Source organism: Callorhinchus milii, unplaced genomic scaffold (genome assembly GCF_018977255.1).
Source record: "Callorhinchus milii isolate IMCB2004 unplaced genomic scaffold, IMCB_Cmil_1.0 Scaffold24, whole genome shotgun sequence".
Taxonomy (NCBI): domain Eukaryota; kingdom Metazoa; phylum Chordata; class Chondrichthyes; order Chimaeriformes; family Callorhinchidae; genus Callorhinchus; species Callorhinchus milii.
The window spans coordinates 5931259-5943615 of NW_024704765.1; the positions used below are offsets into that span (position 1 = coordinate 5931259).

At 46.8% G+C, this 12357-nt stretch overlaps 1 protein-coding gene across 1 annotated transcript; it reads right to left on the bottom strand.

Annotated features, from left to right (window-relative positions):
- Positions 1-212: 212 nt before the first annotated feature.
- Positions 213-11284, bottom strand: clcnk (chloride channel K). The gene is made up of 19 exons (XM_007906967.2): positions 11076-11284; positions 10162-10290; positions 9539-9667; positions 8872-9011; positions 8133-8210; positions 7870-7948; positions 6896-7021; positions 6680-6764; positions 6248-6349; positions 5258-5345; positions 4432-4605; positions 4121-4190; positions 3422-3532; positions 2653-2866; positions 2070-2203; positions 1661-1758; positions 1240-1323; positions 884-970; positions 213-400 (listed from the first exon to the last, which is right to left on the bottom strand). The coding sequence occupies exons 1-19, from the start codon at positions 11179-11181 to the stop codon at positions 347-349; spliced, it is 2088 nt and encodes a 695-aa protein (XP_007905158.1). The 5' UTR covers positions 11182-11284; the 3' UTR covers positions 213-346.
- Positions 11285-12357: the final 1073 nt, after the last annotated feature.

Genomic DNA, 12357 nt, shown 5'->3' on the forward strand with positions numbered 1-12357 from the left:
GGTGTCAGGTTTACCTACAAATGCACATTGACTACACTTGACAATTGGCAGTGGGGTTTCAAGACGTTATGGCGTTGGTGCAAATTGCTTCCTTCTCTCATTAGGACTTATGACAAAAGTGTGATCGTTAAAACAAACAATTTAGAGAAGAAACTAGTGTTTCAGAAGCATGGTTGGTGTCATCGTGGGAGTGTGTTTAATGCACGTGGGTGGATTGGAAAGGAACACAAAGTTTATTGTGACGGCCAGCTTCTGCACACAACAACAGGTGAAGTGAGGTATCGTTGGTAAATGGAAGTTTCAATGGGAATGGGACGACGATCATTACTCTCCTCTTCGATAACGTTTACAGCTTGACTGGGATCCGACCATTGGCCAGGTCTTCAATCACTTTCTTCAGCTGACGGGGAACACAAGAGAATTGAGTTATTTGCTAATAATAATAATAATATTCCTTGCACTTGATATAATGCCTTAGCATGCGGTCGAGACGTCTCAAGGCAGCGTCCCACAAAATGCCAAAGAAGTGGGTGATCAACTCTATTTTGGGGAACTTTTGGGGGATCAGGACACCAGGAGAGGGAAACTCCCTTCTTTTTGTGAATTGTGCCCACAGGATCTTTAAAGTCCACCTGAACAGGCAGACAGGACCTCAGTTTAACGTCTCACCAGAAACACAAGGCAAAAAGGAAGTTGACCTCCAACACTACATTGGAGTGTCAGCCTAGACTGTGAGTTTAAAGTCCCACAACCTTCTGACTCAGAGGTGAGAGTGGAGCCAGGCTGATAGCTACCTTTCTGATACTCTTCACGTAACATACTCTCTACTCCCACCGCTCGGGTTCTGAATTCTTTGTCTTATTATCTTGTATTTATCTCTCACCTCATTCCTGGTTACGAAGCCAACCACCTTCCCGGCCGAGGTGACAAACATGTGCTGAAGGCCCAGAAGATCAAAGAGTTTGTGAGTCTGAAGAGGGTCAGAAATGAAAGGTCGGTGGTGGCAACTGTGAGGTTGAGATGTTACCAGAACAGTACTGAACTTTCAGACACACCAAGACAGCAGCAGGACCTTGCATATGGTAACCTCCTCCCTCCCTCCTTCCGCGCCCCACACCACCCCCCCACCACCACCTGGCTCGCCATTAGGCCTCGCCCACTGGTAAGCGCTCCGAGAGCACTTTATGTAACGGGTAGGACTGTGGGGCTGGTGTTTTAGCAGTGATCTCGATGGTCTACCTGGTGTAACAAAGTGCTTGGAGACAGCTGGAAAGTCACTGGGTCAATGTGGCACTTTCCCCAAAGATTCTCATCCACTTTCTCCTGCATCAAACAGAATAAATGTTTCATCTCAGCAAACGGTCGCTCCTTATTCGTAATATTAATAATAATAATCCTGGTATTTGATACAACACCTCTTCACCTCTTCGAGACATCTCAAAGCGCTTCACAGGATGCACGTGCAAAGTGTAGCGACTGTTTATTTTGTGAGCAAAACGTGGCAGCCAATTGTGCACAGTAATTAAATGAGTGGAGCTTTTGAGGCCGGATGCAGACAGAACTATAGACAGGGAATCGAGTATTTATATAAATGCAAGTTGTTGTTGTTGTTACTGTGTATCACAGTGCAGCCTGTTATCTGTTGTGCACAGAAACTTACCGGCTTCTTTTCCTCCTCTTTGTGCCTCTCACGGCCTTGACTCTGAAGGAATTTGATCAGTTCCTTCCTTTGAACTGATCCGATGAGCATCATCGAGTCTGTGAGGAGCATTTTAGAAACAGAAGCTTTGGTGTGAAAGGCACTAGATCTTTATATCCATATTTATATTTATATCTGGCACCTCCCAATCTCGCTGACCTGCTTATTCCCCCTGCCAACACCCATTTTAAGATCACGTCTTGTCCTTCGAGACGTTACTCTGCTTGAGGGGTACTCTACAAAAGCAAGTTGTTGTTGTTGTTATATCAAATGTTAACTAGTTTTTATTATAATTGATTATGTGTCGCTAGCAGTTTGGAGAATGGGCTTTTACTGAAAGGAAGTTCTCTAAAATTGTAAATAAAATTACCTGTGCTTTCCACAACGGGATATAAAGAGTGCGAGCTGGAGTTTATCACCTGCAGGATATCAGTGTAGCTGGAAACCTTGGCCAAACACACGAGGCTGGTGTTCATGAACTCTTCCACGGTCACACTGTAAGAGCTAAACCACAAATCAATGTAATTTCCCGACAATAGACAACCTCAACCTGCAGTTTCGGAGAAGCTTCTGTGCTCACGTTTCCAACGTTCTGTTGGCAAGTACATTACCCTGGAGCCATCTCAGCTTCAAAGACTCCACTTACCTCTCCCCCCCCCCCCCCCCGGAGGGTGGCTAACAAGGAATGTAAGTTGTGAGAATGGGCCCCCTCTCCTCCAACACACGCATGCACACATGCACACACACAGAGTTGACCAGAGCACATGTTTCAGTTGTTGGTGAGGGCAATGTAGGAAAACAACATGGGGTGTAACGGGACTTTGTAAACACCCTGTAGTTCCTCCTAAATTCTTCTTTAGTATCAAACCCCTCAGTCGTCATCTGATACTTGAGCCATTGACGGGAAAACATGGAATAGACGGGGAAGGGAGGGGAGGTGGTGAGGTACGTACCCAGTGTTGCTGCTCCGAATCTTGGGCAGATATGGCAGCTTCTTCACAATAATGGTCCCGTCGTAGAAGGAGGGCTGGAATTTCTGGGCAATGGCGTTCGCCACGAGCACGGCCAGCAGGACGGGCAAGAAGTGGGCCATCTGTCCAGTCAGCTCGAATACCAGGAGCGCCGTGGACAGTGTGTGAGTGACCGCACCAGAAAACGCCGCCGCACCTGCCAAACAGAAACAGTCTCTTCATAATATGTTATATCCCACTCCGGGACTTGAGATCACATCATCTAAGCTGACGTTTCAATGTAGTGCTGTGGGGGGCGGTAATTGTCAGAGATGCCGTCCTTTGGATGAGACGTTAAACCGAGGTCCCGTCTGCCTGTTCAGGTGGATGTTAATGATCCCGCGGCGCTATTCAACAAGAGAAGGGAGCTTCTCTCTCCCGGTGTCCTGGTCAACAATCCCCCCAAATAAAATTTGTCACTCGCTAGCTCGGGTGCCCAGCCACCACTGAGATGTCCTGCTGATGTTCAAAGCATCGAATAAATGTAAACTTGTCAATGTATTGTTTTGTTGCATAAAGAAATACGTTTCACGGGCCTGGAACCTGTACTGAAGGCTACATGTCTCATCTCACCCTCGGTTGCAGCCTTTAAGCCCTGTGAGAGGTATTCCTTTATAACTTCTCCCCCAGCACTGTATTGGAATGTCAACCTGGACTGTGATTCCAAGGTGGGGAAATTGTTTTGTGCTTTGCATTATCAGCATAGACTTGCCTGCAAGAGCATATCCTCCAGGGATTATAGGGTTCAAAACTCCTTCTGACCTGATGCCATTGGGGAATATGTAGGCCACGACCTCTCCTACTAACCGACCGATAGCAGCACCTACACAGTACAAAATACATGGCAGACAGTCGGTAGGGAATCAAACCCGAATCCAAACATCCTGCTCGTTGCAGCACTACCAACCCTTTGCTCAGTGAAACCGACCTATTTCATGTCCCCGCCCTATTTGCCCCATCATCGGTGGATGGACCTTCAGCCATTCTGCCCCCACTCTCTGGAACTCCAGCCCGGAGTCCCTCGCCTCTTTCAAAGCATTTTTCAGAACGTACCTCTTTGACCAAGCTTTCGGTCATCTGTCCCCTCCCCACCTCCCACCCTGGTTCAGGTGCCCATCCAGCACTGTGAATGTGCTTTAGCACGTCCTACTGACATACATAAATTGTGTTGTATTACCCACCACAGGAGCCTATATAAATGTAAGTTGTTGGCATGTGTAACCAGGCTATTTATTTATGTTTGCAACAACGTGGAAAATGGTGAGAGTCCAGAATGCTCCTGCAGTATTGCCTGAGGCAGACATTCACGTCACTCAAATCAAAGTCATTGGAGATTTACAGACCCTCACTGAGTACATGTGGGCTTGATTCACAACTAAATTACAGGCACGGACTCGTTTCCAGGACTCACCGTAAATAAGCACGGGCATGAAGTAGCCAGCCGGCATTGGCATTGTTGTCACAAGAATCATCATCCAAAACTGGGGAATAAACAGAGAGATCAATATAGAGTCAATCCTGTCCAAATCCTTTCCTATTACTGGTGTATGTGTGTCCTTGACCAAGTTCCTACTTACTGCCAGATAGATAGAGGCGTGCATGTGGAGAAAGGAAATTTGCCTAAAGTTTTGCCCGACTCGGGAATCGAACCGGGTCTTCTTGCTTGCGAGGCGAGTGCTTTAACCTCTACGCTACGGTTACGAGTCAATGGTCAGGGCTTACCTTCATGACCAGGAAGAACAACAGCGTGCCAAATATGGTGAAGGTTGGGTGACACCATTCGATCCAGAGATTGTCAGGATCCACTTCTGTCCGGTTGCTGAGTGACAAGTTCTGGGAGAGGACATTCCAAGGCCGGTGGTCGAATAGGGAGGAGAGGAGTTCCTTCATAGTGAGCTGTGCAGGCACACATTAACGTTGGTGAGCAAAGTTACCCTTCTTTTCCCTATTTAATTTCTCTTTCATGAACCCTGGGACGGTACTGGTTACGGGCAAGTTTGCAGTGTTTCTAAATAGATTTCTTAATTGAGGTCTCACTTTACTGGTCAGGCTGGAATTGTTCAGTTAGTTCTGGGGAGAGGAAGGTCCAACTCAATCCCATTCAATTATGGGACGTCATTCCGACTCAGTAAGAAGACTCCAGTGGTATTCCATGCAATCATCCAATGCTACTCAGCTCAATGACAATCCAACATGATATTAATTGGAACATTAAAGATCTCCGAGACACCACTCATGCGAAGGGCATTAAATATAAATGCAGGAGGTTTTGTATGGCACCTCTCACGTCGGGAGGACATCCCAAGGTCATCCCAAACAGTCGAGAGTTTGCCCCCGAGCTTCAGTCATTGTAACCATGTTGGGGAGAGTGAGGTGAAGTTGGGGGTGGGGGTACACACCCATAACCAGTCTAGAGTTGTTTCCTGTTGTTAGTTATTGGCTGTCTTGAGCTTTAGACCCTGACCTGCTCTATTCTATACGCAACCTGCAAGCGATGCCGTCACAAGCCTCAAAGTCACAAATCGCTCCCACATTCTCGAGTACTCACCCGGGACGGCATAAACTGCCCCAGACTAGAGGGGAAGGTGATGGAGGCCATGAGTAAAGCCACAAGCCCAGAGTACACTGCCTTCCTACTGAGAGAAAATAAGTCGTCAACCGTTGAATGTCAGCCTGGCTCAGTTGGTAGCACTCTCGCCTTGGAGTCAAAACATTGCTAGTTCAAGCCAACCTCCCCCCACCACACCCCCGTCAGGATTTTGAACTCATAGACTAGGCTGATGCTCTACCACAGTGTCGCATTGTTGGAGGTGATGCTTTCGTTCAGGTGAGATGTTAATCCAACATCACATCTGCCTGTTCAGGTGGCCGTTAAATATTTTAAGTTAAAAAGGGAAGGAATTTTCCTAGTGTCCAGATCAACAAACCCCGAATAAAATTGGTCATTGGCTTTATGGGTGTTTGCAGGAGAAATGTCTCTATGCAGAAAATGGTGAGAAGGTGGAACTCACTGTTGGAATTGGTGGTTGAAGCAAAAAGCATCAATGTGTTTAAGAATAAACTTGATGCAAACATGAGGGAGAAAAGAGAAGAGAGGGTTAGAAGGGTTAGGGTCAGTGTGGGCTGGGGGTCAGTGTGGAGTCTAAGCACAGGCACTGACTAGTTGGGTCACATGGTTTGTTTCTGTGGTGTAATGTTCTATGTGACTTTGCCAACTTGGAAGTTGTGATCCTTTGACCAGGAATTTTGGCACAGATTTTGCAATCTGATATGAACACACCAGAGGTCGCAATTAACACAACAAATGTGGTCTGCAATTTGGCTCCACTGGAAATAGCAACCTATTCACAGTCTGCCTTGTGGCTGTGTATTCATCAGCAATTTCTGTTCTACATCAATAATAATACTGTAATAATAAAACTTGCCTAAGGTTTCGCCCCGCCTGGGAATCAAACCCAGGTCCTCTCGTTTGCGAGGCAATTCCTCTAACCACTACGCTATGGGACTCCACAAGTATCAGGATTGTACTTTAACTTACTTTGTGGCCATGAGCTTCACTATGACCAGGTTCCTCTTGGTGTATCCCAGCACCCAGCGCTGACAGGACAGGTAGAAGCAGCTCAGAGTCCCACAGAGGATCCTAAAATCACCAGCAGGAGAAGAACGTTGATTCACTTTCTGACCCATACAATAAAATGCCCCATGTGAGATATTAACAAGCTCTGTATCACAGATATATTATCATTTACATTTACATAATGCCTTTCACTTTGGAACGAGTCAAAAGTGAAAGGCTCGGTCCGAATGAACAAGGGCATCTATATAGACCACATCATCGCTCTGTGTGACAGCTTCGCTGACACTTCACCACACCCCGGCTGTGTCAGCAGCAGAGGATCCCAGTCGTTTAAAGCGATTTCCATGCTGTACACGAAAAATATATAAAGTAAGAATCTCGCAGGCACCTCACCCAAGGGCAATAAAGATCATAGTTTCCGGCAAATCAAAGGGAAAATCAACTCTGAACTTCGTCTTGAAAAGAGCGGTGATGGTTTCTGGGGAGAAGAGAGAATGAAAAATTGGGCCTCTCAGTTCAATTTAATAATAATAAGAATAATCCTCGCATTTTATATAGAGCCTTATCACGTGGTGGAGAAGTTTCATTAGGACGTTATCTCGCGCTTACCTTGCTCACTGTTGAACACAGCAAGAAGTCGAAACATAAAGGCCCCACAAGTGGCAGCAAAGAATCCTCGCCAGTAGTTGCGGATTGCAAAATGAGAGGACATCACCTCCACACTGAACAGGACACCTGAGAGAAATCACAGTACCATATATATATGTGTACATCGTGCCTGTCTCTTCGGGAGAACAACTCAAATCAGTTTAAAGAGCTGCAGGGCCCCCCCAACTGGATGGGGGGGGGGAGGATGAAGGCCCAGTCAGAAAAGTAAGACTTAAGGCAGGCTTTGAAAGTGGGGAGGAAGGAGGCACGAGTTGGAGGGATGGGGGTGATGGAATTGCGGAGAGTGGGGGCAGAATAGCTGAAAGCTTCCACCCTCACCCATGGTGGGGCAGATAATCACAATAGTAAGAATCTTTACATCTGATACGGCGCTTTTCATTTCAGGAGGACATCTGAAAGCACTTCACTGGGTATATTGTAAAGTGGTGTGACTGTGTATTTGTGCACAGCAATGTCCCACAAACAGCCGTAAAGTGAGTGACCAATTTTTTTCAGCTGTTTGTTGCCCAAGACGCCAGGAGAGAGAAGCTCTCTTCTCTTTTCGAATTGCACCGCGGGATCCTCAACATCCACCTGAACAGGCAGATGGGACCTCGGTTTAAGGTCTCATGCGAAGGCCGGCACCTTCCAGAGGTGCAGCACTCTCTCAGCGCTGCAATGGAAGGTCAGCCCGAGACCGTGAGTTCAAAGTCCCCACGTGACCATGATCTTTCTCCATTGGGACAAGAGTGGGGAGGAGTTGAGGTGAGATTGTTCGAGCAGATGCTTACCACTGATGGGGGCACCAAAACAACTCGTAACTCCCATGGAGTTGAGGTGAGGTTGTTCGAGCAGATGCTTACCACTGATGGGGGCACCAAAACAACTCGCAACTCCCATGGAGTTGAGGTGAGGTTGTTCGAGCAGATGCTTACCACTGATGGGGGCACCAAAACAACTCGCAACTCCCACGGCGGCGGCTGCCACAAGCATCTCATACTGTTTGTTCTTGTTCTGCAGAAAAGGAACAAGGGCTGAGGTCAGATTGGTGCCGTGGGGAGAGTGAGCGTCACTCGGATTCCAGCAGGCGGCGGAATCGCAACAAGTAATTGTCATCTTTATCTCGAAAAATTATTTTTACGGCTGTGAAAAAAAAATTCCCTCCTTCAACCCCCTGATCTGACCACGTCTCCCTTACCTCATAGTCGCCGGTCACTGTAGTTCGGATTCTTCCCAGGTAGGTGGCAATTATACTGGAGACGTGAACAAAGGGACCCTGCAGAGCGGCCAAGAAACAGTGGGGTGAAAATTGCAGCTAATTAACACATCGCTGCAAAAAGCGACCAGTCAAAGTGTTCAATATATTGGCAGATCAGAGTGCCTCCTAGAGGCTGATCTCTCTTCTCCCCACGCCCTTCATTAAACAACAGCAAATGACAGCAGCCCTACTCCCTGATCCTATTAATAAAACATGACAACAATACTTCTTTATATCTAGGCCCAGCTGTTGGGTTGAGTCATGGGGACTTTTGCTGCATTTGTGATCCATGTGATAATTATCCATCTATCGGATGGGACGTTAAACTGTGGTCCCGTCTGCCTGTTCATATGGATGTTAAAGATCCCCTGGCATGATTCGAAAAGACAAGGGAGATTCTCTCTCCGCCACCCCCCAGTGTCCTGGCCAACAATCCCCCAAATAAAATTGGTGGCTCACTCCACGTCTTGTTTGTAGGACACTGTTGTGTGCAAACTGGCTGCCGTGTTTTGCCCACACAGTACAGTCACTCCACTTTACAGAATGTGCTGTGAAGCGCTTGGAGACGTCTCGACGATGTAATAAGGTGCTATATATCAAATGCAAGGAATATTATTATCATCACAACCCAAGTACAATAGCAATCCACCACAACACTCCTCAGTATACTTTGACTTACCACTTTGCCCAAAAAGAGTGTGCTCCCTGCTGCCAAGGTACATGTCATGCCGACCACTTTGGCGCTAAAGTTTTTGATCATCAAGTACTCCTCCAGAAGCACTCCAGTCAAGATGGTCTTTAACTCGGGAATGCCTGAGCCTGGAGGAGAAAGACAGGGCCATCTGGATGAGCCATTTGTACGCGGAGGCAACTCAATAAGTTTAAGTCAAAGAAATAAGTTTCACACCATCATATACAATAAAACATCTCAAAGATGACAGGGCAGCCATTTTGCTCAAAGAAAGGTCACAGCTATGAGGTCAATGATCAATTAACCTGGAGGATTGTTGGTCAGCAAAAAAGGGGAAAGACCCCTTCTCTTTTCCAATAGGATCTTTAATCTCCACCCGAAGAACAGGCAGACGAGATCCCGGATTGATTTCTCATCCTAAGAATAGAGCCTCCAACACTGTGGTGTTTTCTCAGTGGACTTGAGTGTCAGCCTAGACTGTGAGCTAAACTGAGGCTTGAACCCACAACCTTTGGACTCAGTGGGGAGAATGGAGATCTAGGTAAAGCTCAGGTAGAAGCCAAGAGCGGACAGCTGTGTTTTGGGATGTGTTGGCAGTGCAGGTGGTCAGGTGAATATTGTTTGTTGTACAAATCAGCAGCTGTATGAGCCTTACCCCCTGACTGTGATGAGATGCTCTGAGAGAAGCCAGTGGAGAATGTGGTGAGTGCAATGGGGTAGATGGTCCAGCACAGATACTGCAGAACGCTGCTGCCATCTAACTTCTCGTATAGATGTCGATGAGCTGCAGAGAAATAGCAAATATTAGAAACGTACATCCAGAGCATAGTAATCCTTACATTTGATATGGCACCTCTCATGTGAGGAGGACCCATGAACGAGCTTCATAGGATCTGCTGTAAAGTGTAGTGTCTGTGTAATTTGTAAGCAAAAGCCAATTTGAGCACAGTTGAGATATCGGCGGAGATAAGGCGAGATCTTATTTTTAGATGATCAAATCCATTGTTATAATAGTAGTAACACTAATAATCCTTGCAACCTGATACAGCGCCTTATCATGTCTTTTGAGTCATCTCAAAGTGCTTTGCAGGATACACTGTAAATCAAATTGACTGTGTATTTTGTGGGCGAAAATTGTTCTTTGCAAATTGGAAGTGCAGAAGCTCGATATGGGGTCAGAGCAAATTAGCAGAGATAAAGCTCACCCACCCACCCACCCACCCAGAGGCTGAATGCCTTCCTCTCTAAAGGCACAATAATGTCTCAGCCTTTTCTCACCTTTGAGCAGTTTGGACACAGTGAAATCCATGCCGAAGCTGATGAGAGCCATCAATATGCCAAAAATGAAGAGAAAATACCAGTCGTCTCCGACACGGGAGAGCTGCCGCTTGACAAAAGCCAAACATCCTGCAAAACAGAGGTGGAGAGCATGGAACACCAAAGGACAATCCACTGACAGTTCACTGTCTTCCTGCACTCGGTAGCAGCATCCACTGGCCAATACAGAGGAGGGGAGACTTCCCCCCCCTAGCACTGCTCTGGATCTGGGAGCTAAAGTCCTACTGTGGGGCTTGAACCAATAACCTTCTGACCCAGAGGCAAATGTGCTATCAACTAAGCCAAGCTTTTGACCACAGCAGGGAAACTGCCCCCTCACCCTCGGAAGCTCTCGGTCACAAAAGCAGGTCACTAAGATCATAAAGAAGATCAGATGGATCTCCACGTGTTCTGCACTTGTTTCACCAGCTACTCCAAACGGTGTCTGGTTAGTCAGTCACCCGAATGAAGCATCGCATTTGCAGTCGATCAGCAAGGCCAATGACTGTCTTAGACGGCAGAGTGAAAATGAATTACTGCTTTAATAATAGTCCTTACATTTGATATAGCACCTCTCACATCGAGAGGACGTACCAAGGAGTTACCGTGAAGTGCAGTGACCGTGTGTTTGTAGACGAAACGCAGCTGCCAATTTGCGCACAGCAACATCCAATAAACAGCCATGAAATGAGGGACTTATTTTTTACTTGGGAAATGCTACAAATAGGACGAGAAAGAAATATTCTCTCTCTGAATCCCTTTGAATGTACTTTAGTACCTTCCTCAATCAAAGTCTAAAAAGTGATGCAAACGGGAACCCGATAGGCAAAAACTGGAAGGATATTCAGAGAGCGTGGAACATTAAACTCTCATACCGTTCATCCTCCGCCGAGTTTTGATCCCGGGTCTCCACACATTGTCTTGCAACAAATTGCTGTCCTCTGCTCCGAGTCTGTCTTGTTGTCTCCTCATTCCGCTCATTGCGGGCACAGATTGCCACTGAGACCTTGGCCGATACACCTTTACAACTCAACACTGCTCACTCCAAGCCTGACTTAAACAGGTTCCAAATCACCCCCCAACCCCTCCCTCTCTCCCTCCCTCCCCCTCGCACACACAATTACTGCTGCAACCTCCATGCCCTTGGAAAGCGCTTTACGGTACTTTGCAAAAGGGCACAGACTAAGGGCTAGACGTGGACCAGGTTTTGTATAAACATGTTTTGGTCTCTATGGGATTGAATGCAGTCGCTGACCTGAGAGTTTATTGTGGCAATTCCATCTGCCATTCCATGAGAAGTACTGGCAACAGCAGCTGCAATTTAACGCAACTCAAATCCCATCGGCAAAGGCCCATTGGTGAGGACAGACGCCTTCGCTGTGCGTACTGTTGATACGTCCGGTTGTGCCTGAGGCACGTCACTTAGATCCAGCTGACGCAAAGTCAGCTCACTCCCTGTCTGTTCTGTGATTTTCCACACAGCTCTACAGGGCACAGACCTGGATGAAAGCAATTCGAGACACGTAAATTGGGCCCCTTTAGTCACCTGAGGTACGTCACGCTGACCCATTGGAATTCCACTCCGTTACGGCGCACTCTCCTGGAGCAGACTGCCAGATCCTCCTCGAGACGGTTTTCCTGGCCAACGTTCCCCCCCAATTAAATGTGGTCACTCACTTCATGGCTGTTTGCGAGACACTGCTGTGCGCAAATCGCCCACCAACCCACAGTCACCGCACTTCACAGTGAAATCCTGTGAAGGGCTTTAAGACGTCCTCTTGATTTGAAATGTGCTTTATTATTATTATGACGATCATCATTTACTCAACGTTTAATCTGAAGATATATTTTTAGCACTGATCGAACTCTTAGTGTTGATAGATTGTTGGATTGATTAATCGATTGATAATCGTTCGTCCTCAACCCCAGGCAAAATACCTGGCCTGCTCCAGGCCAGTGCGTCCAGTCCATATTTCTCATTTGCATTTGCACTGCTCATGGAGAATCCATGAATCATGAATCAGACAATTAGCACTGTGAGCACATTGCTTCCACTTGCTCTATGTTTCCACTCCATGACCTGGTTAATCAGTATCACATTAGCACAACAGCCAAAGGGGGTAATTGATAGGGAAAGGATGCAAATCACCAAACGAT

Excerpts from the sequence above, each read along its gene's own strand:
- clcnk (XM_007906967.2), bottom strand. The coding sequence starts at position 11,181 with ATGAGCGGAATGAGGAGACAACAAGACAGACTCGGAGCAGAGGACAGC. Across the intron at positions 9,012-9,538 it reads CATCTCATCACAGTCAGGGG|GCTCAGGCATTCCCGAGTTA; the intron begins GTAAGGCTCATA and ends TTTCTCCTCCAG. Across the intron at positions 2,867-3,421 it reads TGGAGGATATGCTCTTGCAG|GTGCGGCGGCGTTTTCTGGT; the intron begins GCAAGTCTATGC and ends TCTGTTTGGCAG.